The 19,036-nt window shown below is 35.8% G+C and overlaps 1 protein-coding gene across 2 annotated transcripts in view; it reads right to left on the bottom strand.

The window, feature by feature from the left end:
- LOC150090584 (uncharacterized) overlaps window positions 1–19,036 on the bottom strand; it is a 168,321-nt gene that overhangs the window by 34,707 nt on the left and 114,578 nt on the right. For both annotated transcript variants that reach the window (XM_090378868.1, XM_090378876.1), the window contains exon 9: window positions 14,259–14,363. In XM_090378868.1, coding sequence (XP_090234994.1) covers window positions 14,259–14,363 — 105 coding nt within the window. The remainder of the gene's footprint in view (window positions 1–14,258; window positions 14,364–19,036) is intronic.

Here is a 19,036-nt window from a genome sequence, read left to right as displayed (position 1 = left end):
AAGGAACGTCGTCTTTTGGCATTGTTTTGCATTTGAAAATCAGCATAGGAGGCAGCTTGGTTCTGTCGGCACAACAAGGTTGGTTTGGTTGGTTTAAATGGAAGTTTATTGGCACAAGGGCAACTGAGGCCAAATTGTGCCTGTCACAGTAATCGTGCAAATGATTTTTTTTTTTTTTTTTTTTTTTCAGTCATATGTCAGATAAGTTCATATAAATGAATTTGTTTTAAAAAACTAAATAAATCGGATAGATTTACGTCATCACTGAGGATATGGTTCATCTCTAATGAATTGTTTTGGGTTAAAACCGATTTAAAATTTGTTAATCGGGCAGCATGATTGTAAGGACACTCGAGGAGAATGTGCTTCACTGTAAGTAGGGCGGAACAATGACGACAGTGAGGAGGTTCATCCCCTGTCAACAAATGGAGGTAGGTGAGATAGGAATGACCAATGCGTGTCCTTGCAAGGACAACCTCTTCTCGTCTGTTTAATCGTGAACTAGATTTCCAATACTGTGGCTTTTTCTTTATTTGGAAAAGTTTATTTTGGGTCTGTTGTTGCCATACTGATGTCCATCGGTCAATACATAACTGTTTTATGATAAGTTTACAGTCCATATAAGGAATCAAGGCAAGTGAAGATACGGGGTTGACTGGATTTTTTGCTGCTTGATCTGCTTTCTCATTTCCCTGGATTCCAGAATGCCCAGGAATCCAGCAGAACCTTACCTCTGTGTTATATTTTGCGAGATTGATTAGCTGAGCTCTGATTTCTTTCAGAATAGGACATTTACGTTGTATAGAAGTTACTGCACTCAAGGAATCGGTATAGATTATAATTTCTTCGTTAGACCTGTTGTTGACGTGTTTGATAGCCATTTGTATTGCATAGAGTTCAGCGGTGTAAATACTGCAACTTGGGAAAAGTTTTTCGGAGATTACACAAGTGGGAAGGACTACTGCAGCACCTACATCTGTATCAGATTTGGATCCATCAGTATATATTTGAAGACAGTGTGTGTTTGCTGATGCATGAGTTGAATGTAGCTGCTGTATATTTTGATGGTCCAACGCCTGTTTTCCCCACTTTTGAAAGTATTCATCGGATAAAGGTTTGAAAGTGGACCATGGAGGCTCAATTTCTCCGGTGTCGGGGTGGATATTGTCTAGTGGGACACTCCAATTCTGTGTAACATCCTTCAATCTGATTCCAGCAGGTTTATTTTCATTTGGTTTATTTCTGTATAAATTTTGGAAAGACGGAGTAAACATGGAAGGCCAGATGGGATGTGAGGGCATACTCCGAAGTTTGGCAGCATACATAAGCAGCAGCATCTGCCTCCGAAACGATAATGGAGGTTCATGTGCATCAATGTAAAGACTCTGGACTGGTGACGTTCGGAAGGCACCTAGAGCTATTCTAAGTGCATTATGTTGAATGGTATTTAGGGACTGTAATGCTGATTTTCCAACTGAGTCATATATAGGTGCACCATAGTCTAGTCTGGATCGGATTATAGTTTTATACAGGTGAAGAAGAGAGAGTCGATCAGCTCCCCATGACATCGCAGAAAGCACTCTAAGAATATTCATTTTCTTCAAACAAATAGTTCGTACATGCTGTATGTGTTTCAGGAAGTTTAATTTCTTGTCCAATATTAAACCTAGGAATTTAATATTGTCATTGACAGGAATAGCATGATTTCCCAGTCGCAATTCAGGATCAGGGTGCAGTTTTCGCTTCTTGCAGAAGTGTATAGCGACAGTTTTCTCTGCTGACAGTCTGTAACCATTTTGTGACATCCACGTTTGTATTTTATTTATTGATAGTTGGAGTTTCCTTTCAATAGAGTACATATTTTGTGAGTGACTGGATATAGTGATGTCATCGGCATAAAGATAGGTTTCTACTGAATTCGGTATGATTGTTGTTAGAGTGTGTATTCTAACTGCGAAGAGTGTGGCACTAAGGACTGACCCTTGTGGGACTCCTTCCTCCTGTTTGTAGATTTTGGAGAGAGTACCTCGATAACAGACCTGTAGAGTTCGATATTCGAGAAAGCTCTGAGTTAATGCTGGTAAATGTCCTTTTAATCCTAGGGCATGTAGGTCACGAAGGATGCCATGACGCCACGTAGTTTCAAAGGCTTTCTCTATATCTAAGCTCACCATAACCAAATGTTCGTTTTTTACGAATGTATTTCGCACATTTGCCTCAGCCTTTATCATAAGGTCTAAGGTAGATCTGTTTTTACGAAAACCAAACTGATCGTTGTTCACAGTAGTTTGAGTTTCCAGATACCAGGTAAGGCGACGATGTACCATTTTTTCCAGAGTCTTACCTAAGCAACTAGTAAGTGAAATTGGTCTATAATTGTTCGGCACAACAAGCTAGAACAATTGTATAATGGCTCTTTTAGTATTTAGTATTAGTAACGGCCGCATGGTGCAAGAAAGCCTACGGCTTATGCTGCACCAGCCAAAAAAAAAAAAAAAAAAAAATCCAAACAAAACAATGATAAAAACAAAAACAAAAAATAATAATAAAATAAAATAAATAACTAAATAATAATTAATAAAAAAAAAAAAAAAGGAAATTAAACCTATCATCCTATGCGCTTCCCTTACCCGAAAGTACTATCCAGATGACCTTTGAATTTCCCCAAACTGTCGGCCTCTACCACCAATGAAGGCAACTTATTCCAGTAATTTATAACTCGCTGGCTAAAATAAAACTTCCTGCAGTCCAATCTAAACATTTCCCCCACGTAACTTGAATTTATGTCCCTAGTTCTAGCATCATTTATAATCTTGAAAATTTTGTCCTCATTCATTTTACTGATGCCTCTCAGAGCCTTAAAGACCTCAATCAAATCTTCTCTAAGGTGCCTAGTTTCCAAACTCTGCATACCACATATTCAAAGTCTTTCTTCATAAGGACGCCCTTTTGCCGATCTCACCAGGCGAGTTATCCTTCTTTGCACCCTTTCAAGAAGCTCGATGTCTTTCTTTAGGTGCGGTCTCCATACTTGAACACAGTATTCCAGGTGTGGTCTAACATAAGCTTTATATAATGGGATTATCACGTCCCTATCTCTACTTGCAAAAGTTCGATAGATCATTGATATGACACCATGGGCCTTCCTAGCAACCTGTTTACAATGCTCAGAGAAATTCAATTTTCATGTCCACTTGTCTTCACAGTTACAGTTTTCACCCGCTTCTTATCAACAGTTCTGTTACTTGGGACATCAAATTGAAGGGGGACTTCGTCCATATTTGCAATCTGTTCCAACTCAAACTGATGTGTCTTCTGACATTGAATGACAAAACGATGAAATTCAAGAACCTTCTGCTCAGAGCTTTCAGGCATCTTTTGGGCAAGTCTGGTGCGTGTATGCATACTTAGTCCATTCCATTTCATGAACCTGAAGCACCAATTATGTCCTCCTTTGAAATCAGTAACTTATTTTTCATCAGCAATTCTTCTTGCTTCATACTGAACCATCTTTGTGGACACAGGAATTCCAATTGCCCTTTGCTCCTCAATCTATATCTTCAATTCCGTCTCTAAATTAGGCCATTTTGCTGACTTGCCTCTAATGGCCTTCTTCTGCTGTCGCATTTTCAGTAGGGTTTCTTCTTCCCGTAGCCAGTCCTGGATTGTTTTTCTCAGTTGAAGGAGGACAAAACTTACATTCAGCAGCATGATTTCCATTCACTTTTGCAAACTGGATCACTTTTAACTTGAATTCAGCAATGTATGAAAATCTTTTCTGGGCAGAACGTGGCAAAACGTAACCTAATATACCGGTAAGAAGTGCAAAACAATGAGTGCAAAGACAAAAAGCACGAGCCGGGTGGGTAAAGTGCCTGCCTGACAACCCAAAGGTAGTGGGTTCGAATCCCACCTCGGGCTTGGATCAAAGTACTGCAAAAAAACCTTGGGAGGTGCATTATGGCCACAGAAGCCGATGAGCCAACAACTACCAAAAAAAAAAAAAAAAAGCGCGAAAAAGCGGGAAATGCAAGTAAAAAAAATCTACAACCACTGTATAATACGCACCCAGTTTTTAGACCCCAAATGTTTCGAAAAAAGGTGCGTCTTATACGTGGGGAAACATGGTAATGTAAAGACATTCTCTTTCTAAAATGATGCAAACAAAGATCCAATTAATGAAAGATAATTGTAGAGTGAATATAAGGAAATCTGACTTCTGTAAAAGGCTAACTAACTAATGAAATAAATAACCACTTAACCTTATAGAGACAGAGAACTTACATAGATGTAAGTGGGGATATATGAATATTTGGAATAAGGTAGTACAATAAACAACTTGAGATACATTTATTCTATTTTATTATTATTTGATGGCAACTGCTATATATGCTTTACTTCCTTGCTTCATTCTGCCATTTTAATACTAACACTTAATTTTATTAATATTTTCTTCCTAGGCTTAATGAACATGAAAAAGTAGTTATCTATTATAAACAAGCAGTGTTAATAATGAAGTATAAAAGTGACATTTCCCTTACTTGATGGAGAAGAGCTGGTTACTGAAACACAAGAATAGGTAAATAAACAAATGTAGCCTTGGCGGGCTTCCAAACTTCTTGCTCTATTTAATAAAATGCATTTCAAATTACCCAGTGTCATGAGCAGTGAAAAGTGCTACAATCTACTGATAAGGATATGAACTATATAATTTTGATGCGTTAAAATAACACGAGCAAGAGATGCTATGTACTGGAGAAGATAAATTTAGTATAAAGTTTGAGGCAAATATCACAAGCAGCTACCTGTGTAAAATTGCATTACCGATAAAAGCTCTTGACATTAAAAATAAAAAAAATTGCTTTTTAATGTCAAGACAATTCATTATTCTCTCAGAAAGGGAACAGCAGTGATAAAACACAGAAAAAGACAGACAAAAATAAGGAGACTACCATGCTATATTCTCAGATATTAAAATAGAGCGATTTAAATTTCATATTAATATATGCATTATACTAATAACAGTGGGTAGGGAAAGATTTTTTTGGCCACAATCAAAGGGCCAATACAGACACAATCTACTTCTAACAAAATTCAAATTGACCACTATTAAGTCAGTAAAGCAGATGCTTAAATTAGTTACACAACATATGATTTTAAGTACCCTATTTGATGAGTAACCCATATACTGGAAGAAACATTTGAAACAACAAAAAGTTATGACTGTAATTAATTTAAAAAAAAGAAGTCTTAAAATCAAGAATGCCCATATTTTTAATAAGATAAAATTTTCTTTAGTTAGATAATGATTCAGCAGTAGCACCAATAGTAAATTACTAATTTATGTGGCTAAAGAAACATGTAGAAAGCACTGTTTTACTTTCACTCTTTCTCTCTCTTGTCTAAAAAGAAAGGGAAGTAAAACAGCTGAAGAGTAAGTTATGTTATTGTTGTTATTTGGTTTTTAGGAGCATTAGCAACTAAGGCCATATTGCTCCGGGATATGCGGTGGTCATTCCCTGACCGTTCTGCATCCACTGTATTTGGTGGTGACGGGCTCGAACCCCAGTCTAATCAAGAAGCGTGTGCTACGCACTGCTGCTCCTTCCCACCTGGCTACGGAGGCGCCTGAAGAGTAAGTAACATGGAAGGGGGGAAAAGAGAGAGCGAGCAGTACAGAGAAAGGGGGGAATGTAATGCTAAAATAATAAATAAATAAATAAATTAATTAATTAATGATACTCAGAAGACAGAAGAGTGATAGGGATGAAAAAAGGTACTGTCAATTCTGCTATAACAGGCATTTTAATAATGCAAATTTGCTCCCACATGACTGATATATTAGGGAACAATGCAAGTGACACCAAGTGAATGCAAAACCCAGCACCAAGCTGAACCTAGTGACCTGTGCAGCATTACATAAAATGCACACACAAACCTCTTGTTTATCTCTTACCTCAGTTCACTTGCATGTGTTATCCTACAAGTGTGTGTCTTGGATTGTTCTGCATTTGTTAGCTTTCCTTTATAAAAAGTATTCATAGGACATCCCAGACATGTTTGTTAATTGGTTTTTAGGAGCATTAGTAACTAAGGCCATATTGCTCCGGGGATATGCAGTGGTCATTCCCTGACCTTTCCGCATCCTCCGTATTTGGTGGTCATGGGCTCGAACCCCAGTCTAATCAAGAAGCGTGTGCTACGCACTGCCACTCCTGCCCACCTGGCTACGGAGGCGCATCCCAGACATGGGTAAGCGTCCTGGTTCCAAAAGGCCAAGCAGTGAGTGCAAAAGGAAAGCATTAAATATAGAAGAGACTTGAAATAATAAAATGTTTTGAAAGAAATGAGAGAATGTGTGATATCTTGAGAGCAACAGGCTTAAATGAATCCAATGCACCATCACAGACAATGCCATGAAAATAAAAGCTATGTATATAGCTGGAACAATTTCAAGTGCTGCAAAGTCAATTAAAACAAGGCCTAAAGAAATAGAAAGACTGCTAAGCATATGGATTGAGACCAAACTAAAAAAAAATTGGGAGCAAGCTTTCTCATAGTGAAAGAGAAAGTGCCAGCTATATATGAAAACCTTAAAAGAAATCACCAATTCCTACAGAAGTGGCTCCTTTTAATGCTGGTAATGGCTGGTTTAGTGGCTTCACACACCACTACTCGTTTCACAATGCTAAGCTGTCTGGCAAAGCCGCGATGGCATTTCTACCTGTGGTAAAGAAAATAATTGAAGGCGGTGGCTACACATTAGATCAGATTTTCAATTTTTATGAAACAGGACTCGATTGGAAATGTATGCCTTTGAGGACCTACATCTCTAAGGCAGAAACATATGCCTCAGAATTTAAAGCTGAAAAAGATTGCTTAACTGTGATTTTTGCTGTCAAAGCCAGTGGAGACGAAGTTACAACCAGTAGTGTTTATCACTCTGCCAACCCAAGAGCCTTAAAATGCAATTGAAATCTTGTCTTGGTGTTCACTATAGGTCTAACAAGAAAGGTTGGATGACTGAGCAAATCTTTACTGATATTTTAGTTAAAGTTTACCATGACATTTTCAAGAATTATTGCAAGAAGAATTTAGATTTTAAAATCTTTATAATGCACCAATCCATCCTCAGACAGTTGCTGAACTCTCTCCGAATATCAAAGTCATCTTTTTACCTCAAAACACAACCTCTCTACTATAGCCCCTTGACCAGAGTGTGATAGCAGCATTTAAAGCTATTTATTCAAGGTGTTAATTACTGCTACTGAAGGTGACAAGGCACAAACTGTTACAGGATTTTGGAAGTGATTTAACATCAAAGTTGCCATTGATACAATTGGAGAAGCCTGGAATGATGTAACAAAAGATTGCTTGCATCAAGGTGTGGTGAAAACCTACCCCTCATTTAATTCACAATTTTGAAGATTTCTCATTACTTAATACAAGAAATCAATGGGAAAGTGCATCAGCCAATAATGAAGCTGCTAAGAAGTATGCAGAGAAATTTCAAAAAATTATTGAAGAGCACGGATACACATCACATCAAGTTTTCAATGCTGACAAGACAGGTCCTTGGTGGGAAAAAATGCCCAACAATGTTTATTTCAAAAAAGAGAAAACAGCACCAGGTTTTAAGGAATCAAAAGCTCATGTGACATTACGTGCAGTAACACATCAGGAGATTACACAATAAAACCTATGCTAGTCTATAGAAATTAAAGGTGTAAATAGAAACACATTATTGGTATAATGGAAAGCAAATAAAAAAGTTTCGGTAACTGCCGATAAATTTAAAGAATGGTTTCTAAATTGTTTTGTGCCAGCTGTGTAAAACTATTGAAAGTGGAAAAATCTAGATTTGCAAAGTTTTATTACAATATGCGGGGCCATCTGAAAGATTTAAGTCATTCAAAAGTTGAAGTAATGTTCTACCACTTAATACAACTTCTTGAATTCAGCCATTAGATCAAGGCATTATATCTACCTTTAAAACTAATTACATCAGAAAATCGTTACAATGGATTTTGGAAAAAAATTATTCTGAATATATTGAAGTGATGGAGGCACGGAAACATTTTCAATTGTAGACTTGTACCGGAATCATAGCTTTATCGCTCAAAGAAGTAAAACTGTCAACGTTGAATGTGCACTGGAAAAATGTATGGCCAGAGTCAGTTCATTCAGGAAATTGTTTGTTTTGGTTTTTAGGAGCATTAGCAACTAAGGCCATATTGCTCCGGGAATATGTGATAGCCATTCTCTGACCTTTCTGCATCCTCCGTATTTGGTGGTAATAGGCTCGAACCCCGGTCTAATCAAGAAGCGTGTGCTACGAACTGCTGCTCCTTCCCACCTGGCTACGGAGGCGCCAGAGAGCAATGATAGTATACTACTGCAACAGGATCTGGAAAAGATGAGCAGATGAGGTGAGAGGTGGCAACTGAAGTTTAACATTGACAAATGAAAAGTATTGCATATGGGTAGCAGTAACCCCAAGGTAATGAATCAACTGGGTGGCACTAGACTCAGGGTATTGGAGAATGAAAAGGACCTGGGGGTAATTGTGCAGTCAGATATTAAGTTTTCTGACAGACAGGCTGCAAGAGTAGCTCATGGTGTCTTGTCAATGATACACAGGAATTTTGGTAGCAGTGACAAGGAGGAAATTGTCCTCTTGTATAGGGCAATTGGTCAGGTCACACTTTGAGTAAAGCATACAGGTCTGAAGGCCTCATTTTAGGAAGGATGTAGAGCTAATGGAAAGAGTACAGAGAATGGCAATGAGGTTGGCGAGTGGAGCAAAGGTTGCTGTTACCAAGAAAGGCTTAAGAAATTGCAGAATCTGGAGACTAGGCACCTGTGAGGTAATCTAATTGAGGTGTATAAGGCCTAGAATGGTTTGAGCAAGTTCAATGCTGATTGGATTCTTCCTCTTGCTCTGATTACTCATCTGAGGGGACATAAATTCAAATGGAGGAAAGACAATTGTAGAATAGATTGTGGAAAATTTACCTTTAGCCAGCGGGAGGTTGATAGCCGGAACAAACTTCCATCTGTTGTAGTGGAGGTCAACAATTTAAATAAGTTCAAGGCAGAACTAGACAAACATTTGGAGTGAATGGAGTAGTGAGATGGGAAGGTTTTTTTTTTTAAATGCTACATATACTACTACTAATGCTAAGTGCAGCAAAAACAATGGCCATATTACTAGCAATTTCCGACTGAAACCAGAAATTACAAACTACTCACTTCACTTGCCACTGAAATAGAAATGATTTTCTGGAATAACTACGAAAATACAGAATCATTAGAAAAGCATGATTTTGGATATGACACTCACTCTCTCCTTTGATGAATGTGCTTTTGCATGCTGGATTTGTGGATTAAAAGGACAAAAAAATAAATGATAGATATAAGTGAAACATATTATAGAATAAAAAAGGATTTCATAATTAGCTTTCTAGAAGTACTTCCAAGAGTGGAAAAATAATTGTGCTAATATTGAAGAGTATTAGTTTCCAACACTATAACTACTTATTGTCATGTTATAGTGTAACAAGTTTAGATATTTTTTCTGAATAGGCCTCATTCATACCAGGAAAAATTTATATAAAAGTCACGGAAACATAATAAGAACTTCTAAATGGGATTTGTTGATTTAGACATCTGCTCTCGTAAATTTTAGAAAAATACATCATCAAGAATGGTCTTTTAAGGGGAATAAAAAGTTTGCAAAGAAATGGCACATCTGCAGCAAAGATTGAAGAAATCATTGAAAAATGGTTTGAGGTTAAACCTGGAATTAGGCAGTACTGTACTATATCACCACTTCTTTCTATATATTTTTTTTTTCTAGGGGCATTTAATGAAGGTATGCAAGGTATCCCACACTAAACAAATATATGTTTAGTGTGGGGGATGCAAAATTTAGATCATTATTATATGCATGAAATTATACTTTTAAATAGTAGCTTCAAGATCTTGAAGGATCTCTGAATAAATTAGGTAAAGGATGCAGAAAAATTGTCATCAAAATTGGTTACATATATATATATATATATATATATATATATAGTCATATAAATTAGAATAAGGTTTAAAATAATAATGCCAACAGTACAGCAAGACAAGAGCGTAAAAACAAAGTTAAACCTAAATTCAAATCTAACAGGGAGGGAAGAGAAAGGTAACAAGAATAAAAATATTGCAGCGGAAACTCTAAATTAATTCAGAAAATCTAATTATACGAATAATAATTCATTGAAATTTAAAAGCCAATTAAATAGAAATTTAGCGGTGCCCCCTCTGATGGGCACCAGGTAAAAATTTATGTGAAATATCACCAAACAGAGATTTAAACCACTAACAATAAAACAAAACAAAAATAGAAAAAATAGACTGACCATTATGCTCCATCTCAACAGAGGACCACAAGGCCAATAATGGTCAGGGAATCGCTGCATTTCGAACGCTAAACAAATCGCTGCAAAGGAGAAACGATCGCAAGATCAGTCTGCCACACCGATCCCCAAATCGAACCACCAGTGCAGGGAATTGAACAGCGGTGGTCCTGATGCAGCAAAAATCAAAAATAAAACAGACTCCAGTGCAAAGCCACACTACTGACAAAAGTAAACTTAACCCGTTTATATAAACGAATAATAAAGTATAGATGGCAGTACAGGCGCAGCGTTAGCAATTGGCCCAATACTATCATGTGACATAATTATATTCAAATAATGTTAAATATATTTAAATATTGACCTTGTGGTCCTCTGTTGAGACGGGGCATAATGGTCAGTCTATTTTTTCTATTTTTGTTTTGTTTTATTGTTAGTGGTTTAAATCTCTGTTTGGTGATATTTCACATAAATTTGGACCTGGTGCCCATCAGAGGGGGCACCGCTAAATTTCTATTTAATTGGCTTTTAAATTTCAATGAATTATTATTCGTATAATTAGATTGTGTAAATTAATTTAGAGTTTCCGCTGCAATATTTTTATTCTTGTTACCTTTCTCTTCCCTCCCTGTTAGATTTGAATTTAGGTTTAACTTTGTTTTTAAGCTCTTGTCTTGCTGTACTGCTGGCATTATTTTATTATTTTAAACCTTATTCTAATTTATATGACTATATTTCAAGCATCATCTAGAGGAATATGCTTTTTGTTGCCTCCGATGTGTGCTGTACCCTCCTTTTTATTTTTATTAAGTAATACTTCTTTTTCAACATTATTTAAATATATATATATATATATATATATATATATATATAAAAACAACAAATATTATGAAAGTTAGTAATCACAAGGAAAATTAACTGCAAGCTAAATTAAAAAAACTGGAGCAATTAAGTAACTCTGAATATCTAATTTTAATCCATTCATGAGTGGATTCATTCATTTAATCCATTCATGAGTGTTTCTGGACTGTATGCATGTCACCAACCATGAATTTTCAGACATAAATGCTTTTAAATATTATTTATTATTTTTTTCCCTCTATTTTAGAATTTATAGTTAGCCATTAGTGAGCGATTATTGTTAAAAATAACATCAAAAATTTTGTTAAAAAATTTGATTTCATTATATTGATGAAGGTTTATCAATATAATGATGATGAATCATTATATACCTGATCAATATACCTTCATTATATTGATGAAGGTATATTGATCAGGGTTAATGTTTAGGTTTGCAGATGATACAAAGGTTGGCAGGGTTGTTAATGAGCGAGTAACAAAAAAAATTTTTAAATTATCATTAATTATGTTTTCTTTTCATTAATATCCTCTACTTTTATATGTTTATTATGTGATTTTGCTTGAACTTCTGTATTTAAATTTCAAAAAATTTAGATAGAGATGATGCTGAGAAAATTTAGAGATGCTGAGGCTTTTGCAATTACTAATGACCTCGCACATGTTCATTTACCAACCAGAATACCAGACAATCCTAACCACATAGCCAACACGCTTGATCTTTTTCTCACAAACAACCGTTCTAAGTCGAGGTGAGTGGTCCTCTAGGCACCTCACATCATAACTTGGTGATTGTTTCTTCTCCAATGAAGCCTTTATCTAATGGCTATTCCCAACCTCATATTGTTTGGCATTACAAGAATGCAAAATGGGATGGATGACTTCGAGATTTCTTTTCCTTGTTCGGATTACTGTTTCAAATTTCTGATGTCAATGTTTGCTCAGATCGTGTCAGCGAAATTATTCTTGTAGGAATGGAATCCTTTATTCCACACTCCACTTTAAAATCTCGTCCTTTATCTAAACTTTTTCCAATAAATATGCTAAAGCTCTTCAAGAAAAGAATGTTGCATATTGTGATTGGCTTGTTTCCAATTCTTCAGTTTCATTTTCTGCCTACACCAGAGCTCGCAACAATTGTAAAGCAGTTATTAATCAGTCCAAACTAGATTTTGAACAGGCTAAAAGTAGAAAACTTGCTTCTTGCCCTAATGACAGCCGAGCATTCTGGTCTCTTGCCAAAGCTATTGGCCGCACTGTTTGCCCATCTCAGCTCCCTCCTCTGTCAAAACCAAATGGTTCTGTTGTTACTTCAGCCAAGGATAAAGCTGATCTGCTAGCATCCCATTTTTCTTCCAACTCATGTATTAAAGATCTTCGTAAAACACCTCCCACCACCATTCCCAACACGCTCCATTCAATGCCTCCTGTGGTGTCAGAAGGATTTTGACGAATCTTGATGCTAAGAAAGCTCCAGGTTCTGGTGGTATTTCTCCACTTGTTCTCAAAACCTGTGCTCCTGAACTTACTCCTGTTCTTTGTCGCCTTTTTTCACTTTCTTATTCCAAAGGTGTTTTTCCTTCTGATTGGAAATTTGCTCATATCCAGCCAGTTCCAAAAAAGGGAGTTATTTGATTTTTTTTTAGGAGCATTAGCAACTAAGGCCATATTGCTCTGGGGATATGCAGTGGTCATTCCCTGACCTTTCCATCCTCCGTATTTGGTGGTCACGGGCTCGAACCCCGGTCTAATCAAGAAGTGTGTGCTACGCACTGCCACTCCTGCCCACCTGGCTACAGAGGCGCTGTCAAAAAAGGGTGACAATAAATTTTTAAAAATTTTAAAAATATTTTTAAATATTTAATTTTTTTTTATTAAAAACTAAAAAGTGCATGCAATTAAGAGATTAAAAAAAGAAAATTTTGATATATTCCAATATACTTTTGATAGAGAAATACTGATATACTCCAAGTAGAATTCAAAAAACGGAAAACTTTTTTTCAGAAATAAAAAGAAATTTTGCACCTGTCAGCTGTAGTGCCGCCGCCTTTGTTACAACTGCTGGTACCAACACTGCAGGTTTACTAAGCACGAATTTTCAATACAAGAAATAGAAGTCAATATTACTACATTGTATGGTAATATTATTAATATAAAAATTTCTATAATACCTACAAAATTTCTTTGTATATTTATTACATTGATTAATTTTTTTTTATGTGTGTAAGTATATTTTTATTTATATGCACCAAGATTAACTAAAATATGCTTTTCAATCAGCCTGTTGCTGCCCCCACTGTAGGTGATTTAACTGCATTCTGTGACTAGTGTCTTGGACTGGGGGATGCACTTAAGGAGGAAAAGTGGGAAGGGGGTGTCTTTTATGATATTTTTTATAATGTTAGTTTTAGCAAATCAGGGAACCTCTCTAGGGTCCATTGACTATTTGTTAAGTTATCTGGGAATCACAGGGAATGGTAAAACACTGTTTATTCTCATTATCCATATTGGAGTTTTTGTTGGTTGGTTGAGAATTTTTTGTGTGTTTAACAGTTTTTCATTATAAGTTTGTGGAGGTAGCCACTATTCACACAGATCTGGTAAATGGATTGATTTCATTTCTGAGAACCTGTCTTTTACAGGACAACAGCTCTCAAGATGAGGTCCTTTAGTATATTCAGGAATAACTGTTATATATATATATATATATAAAGCATGTTTATTCCTGACAAACTGATAAATCAGTCACCTACTGAGGAATGAAAGGTGACATGGTGGTAATACATGGGAACCTAAGAATAACTGGTGTTAAATAATGGTTAGTTTCAACAATACACTTCAACAAGTAATTCATACCAGTTTTTTTTTCTGACCAATGTTAATTACCATGATATCAAAAAAATAAGAATAATGAAAGAGAAATTTGAACAAATTATATACAATGAATATTATATTAAAATTTTAAGTAATATATATATATATATATATAGTCCTTACCATATCCTGTATATGGTTGTTGTGTATACTGGCTACCTGGTGCTGCATAAGTTCCATAACTTCCAGGCACAGCACTCCAATTCTGATAACTGGCACCAAATCCAGCTTTGAAAGGAAAAATATAATGTAATTTAATTTTATACAAAATTAAATTTAATAAAACAAAATTAATTATTTAACTTAAGTTGAATGAATTACGATAAAGCAATCAAGGTTACCATCAACAACTAACACTAGTTCTCAGTACCAAGGCCACTGTGAAAGATGGGACAATAGCAAAAAAAAAAAAAAAAAAACCCCTCTACTTTTGTTCAAGTGTGAGGTGACCTGTAATAAAAAATATCTTTGGGATAAATCTTGAAACCTCATGCCTTCATTTTAACTTTAGACAAAGTCTTAGCTATACTTCACATAATAAAGTGGACTGCTTACAGTAGTGAGAATTGGCTATTTAGTAGGCATTTCTGAAAAACTAGGTAATCTGAAAAAAAAATCAATGCATTAAAGAATGGAACGTAACATTCTTTTAAATGTTTCATACTTCAAACAAAAAAAAAAAAAAAGCTTCTTTATCAACCAGCAGGGATGGTTTGAAGCAACAATCTCCATTGTGTGATGAAGATTCAATGTTTCAAAATCTGAATGGGCTGGAAACCCATTTTCCACTGTCACCAAACTGATTTACAAACATCAACTCAATATATTCTGTCACAATTCGGTGGAACAGGTACAGATAAACCTCCTCAATTTAGGTTGCATGGGAAAAATGAGTAACACACCAAGTTATAAGTCTTACTGCCTTCTGTGGCAACATACTTTTATAAAACTGTGTTTTCTTTCTTCTGTTTATGTCATGAAATTGTCACAAATTTCATCATGTGATGAAATTGCCATTTCATCATCTACAATGGCGATTTTATAAACTGTGTGCTAAAGTGAGTCATCAATCACACTATGAGTGTGATCAAAAGGTTTGGGGACTGATATTTTTAATTATCTTGATAATAACAAGATAATAACATTTTTATTATCTTGAAATTGCAGTGCCATAGAAAAGTGTAAACTTTTGCGCAAATTGTTCAGTGACCCATTTAGACATAGTCACAAGTAAATCACCTGTTTATCAGCAGTCCATCTGAAATAGTGTGCATTGAGTAATTGTTTTAAAATTTTAAAATGAGTGATTTCACTGAGCAGTGAATCTGCATCAAATTTTGTTTGAAATTAAGGAAAAATGCAACAGAAACCCATTAAATGTTGAAAATGGCTTTTGGAGAGAATACAGTGTCATTTAAAGACTTTTCAGTGATTCACAAATTTAAAGAGGATTGCTTGTCTGTCAAAAATGATCCTTGCTCTGGCTGCCCTTCAAATTAAAAAAAAAATAGATTCCATTGCTTGTGTTCATAATGTGATTAGGAGTGAGTGACATTTAATTACCCATGGAAGTTTCTAGTAAAATTTCTTATGGGACACGTTAATCAATTTTAACATAAGATGTGGGAACAAGACACGTTTCAGCCAACTTTGTGTGCCATGCATCCTCATTGATATCAGAGAGAGAGAGAGAGAGAGAGAGAGAGAGGGAGAGAGAGAGAGAGAGAGAGAGAGAGAGAGAGAGAGAGAGAGAGAGAGAGAGAGAGAGAGAGAGAGAGAGATGAGTTCTCACATGTCAGGATCTTCTCTGTGTTGATAACAAATTGTAGGTGAGTGGCTATGCCCTGGAAACAAAGGTCCAGTACTTTCAATGGAAGGTTCCACCTTCCCCATGGCAAAAAAAAAAAGCAGAAACAATCTCAATCAAACATGAAGTTCATGCTCATCTTATTTTTTGATTCACAGGGCACTTCATTATTGATTTTCCATGCATGATCAAACAGCAAACCAGGAATACTACAGGGTGGGGCAGTAGGTTTTGATGTTTTTTTGGCAAATTATTTTTAAAAGAGGAGGTGTAAACTGAGAATCTTTATTTAGAGAAATAATAATATTAACAAATTCAGTTTAATATTTGAATGTTAAGTTTTAAAATTACACATTCCAAATGACCTTTGGAACAGTCAATAAATTGTTGCAGTCTTTGCATTACTCGCTGTAACAAATTTAACTTAGTTCTTCCTTTGTAATACAGTCATCCAGTTCTTGAAATGAGAGTGGTCTTGTTTCATAATCTTTCACTTTTAGATATCCCAAAAGGAAAAAATTGGGAGAGCTTGACGGCCAGTGGATGTCGCCAAAACTTGAAACCAAAAGTCTAGGAAATTTTCTACACAAAATGTCAATACTTTGCCTTGAAGTGTGCAGTGTTGCTCTGTCTTGCTGAAACCAGACATTATTTTGTCTGAATCCCGTGAGATTCTCAACTAAAACCGTTCTCAACACTGTACTGTATCAATCAGCAGTCACTGTTACAGCCTGACTGTTCTCTTCAAAGAAGTATGAACTAATTACTCCAAATGCAGATATACCACACCAGATGGTCACCTTCTCATTATGTAGGGACTTTTGGGGGAGCTCCATTGAGTTAAACACCAGCAGTGGTGTAGCCAGGGTAGGGTCAGCAGGTACATCGTACCCCCTGACACGGAAATCTGGTTTTGTGGTGCTTTTTAGCATTAGGCAATTGGTGCCTTTTTTTGTGTGAATGTACCTGCTGACAAAAAATCCTGGCTATGCCACTGTTCCCAACCAATCGCAAAAGTTCTGCTTTTTTAACAAATCCAGAAAGGTGAAAATCAGCCTTGTCCGACATAATCAAAACATATGCATCATTTTCCATAATGTCCAAACTGTCTATAGAACCATACTCAAGCAATTTTATCCTGATTTGTTAGCTCACGGTCAACTTGAATTTTGGAACTGAGACCATTGTGAAAAAGGCTTCAATCCATCTTAATATTGTGTTCCGAGAGGTAGTTAGGCCATGTCTCAGTGCATTAAACTGAAGTCGTAACCTTCTTTGTGTCTGCACAATAGATTTTATCATAAAATAAATTTCTACTACAAATGTGCGATGGTTCACTATCCACAATCACTGAACTGCATGAATACACAACTTTAAGTCATGTGGCTCTCATCACTCTCCCCCACAACAACCCCCCCCCCCTCTCTCTCTTCAGTATACTGAAAAACAGCCAGTCCTACTGCCCCACACTATATAAAACAACAATTCTACAGAACTGCATTACGTTGTTTGGAAAAAAACAGCAGAAAAGAGTTTCTGAGAATTGGTGTTTGCATCTTCTGAATGCACCTGCTGCAAACTTGATACCTTCCATTCAAGAATTTCTTTCAAGGCATTTCGGAGCAATATGGCCTTAGCTGCTAATGCTCCCAAAAAAAAAAAAAAAAAAAAAAAAAAAAAGTAACAGAGAAACAAACTATCAGAAATTCCACACAGAGCCTAATCCTTTCATCAGGAATTCTTCCAGAAGTTTCAGAAGCAATGGAAGTGTCAGGAAACTACTTCAGAGTAGTTTCATCTAAATAGCAGGTAACAGTCTTCATTCTGAAATATTAATTTTGGAAATGATGGGATTGAGCTCCCAAACTTTCTGATCACACCTTGTGTATTAGGCATATGTGCAACCTGTTTAATTTGTTAGGTTTTTGTTAAATACATTAATTGAATTACAAATACAGCAGCAGGTGTCAAACTGGGCCAGCTGCAATCTTAAAAACACACAAGCAGTAATGTTTTATATTTATTGTGGAACAAAACTCCTTTATGAGGTCACATGAGAATGAACAAAATGTATCGAAAAATTAAAATTATAAGAACCAAATCATTAACTTAATTCAGGACAGTTGATTTAAAAAAAAAAAAAAAAAAACATTTGTTTTACTTAAAAATAAATTACTGTACAGGCAGTCCTCGCTTTACATGACAGTGTGGGACCGGGCAAAACGATCTTAATAATCATGGGCAAAATTACGACTGTTCCACGACCTTTAAAATTTTTTGTCAAAACAAAAAAACTCTTACTGTTAGTCATAAATGTATAGGGAAATGAAAAAAATAATTAATATTTATTTAGTATTGTAATTTAAAACAATAGAAACATTGAGAATTAAAGTGTTTTATTTCTTTGTAAAAAAACTTATCAAGAGTAGTTTGAGCAGTGCTTGCCTTCTCATTGTAAACTTATGATACGGAGCAATCATCTTTTCTATGCCTAGGCAAATTGTCATACTCCTTTCTAAGTTTGGATCAGCTTCCAATATTTTATCCTTTGGTCTTTCAATGTCGTGAAATACATCCGTGAATTCCTTTAATGTGAAATTTTTTGCCGGTGTCACCTCCTCTGGGATATCTTCATCCTTTTCATCACAACCACTTTCCTCATTTATGTCGATAAGTTCGCCTTCACTAAGTTCCTCTGGTTGCATATCTAGTCTCTCGAATGGTGGCAGTGTCAACAATCCCATTGTCAGCTATTCCTTCTATAACTCCATTTACGTTCAATTCGAATCCTGTAAAGTTATTTGCAGAGTGCGGTAAAAGTTTCTGCCATACTGCATGCTTTATGCCATATTTCTTCCAAGACTCAGTTAAAGAAATTGCATGATCTCCAAATGCAGTGTCAATAGCCTGTCCAAAAGTCCGTCTAAGATAACAGGCTTTAAAAGTTGAAATAAATCCTTGGTCCAATGGCTGGATTAAAGTTGAGTTTGGTGGTAAAAAGCAAATTTTCATTCAAGTCTCCAAGAGAATCAAGGTGACCTGGAGCATTATCCAACAGTAGTAGTGCATTAAAAGTTATATTTTGCCTACAGTA

The sequence above is a fragment of the Mastigoproctus giganteus genome, chromosome 1 (genome assembly GCF_048544385.1).
Source record: "Mastigoproctus giganteus isolate SK-2022 chromosome 1, ASM4854438v1, whole genome shotgun sequence".
NCBI lineage: Eukaryota > Metazoa > Arthropoda > Arachnida > Uropygi > Thelyphonidae > Mastigoproctus > Mastigoproctus giganteus.
The sequence above is the reverse complement of the archived record's forward strand: the minus strand, read 5'-3'. Positions and strand labels throughout refer to the sequence as shown.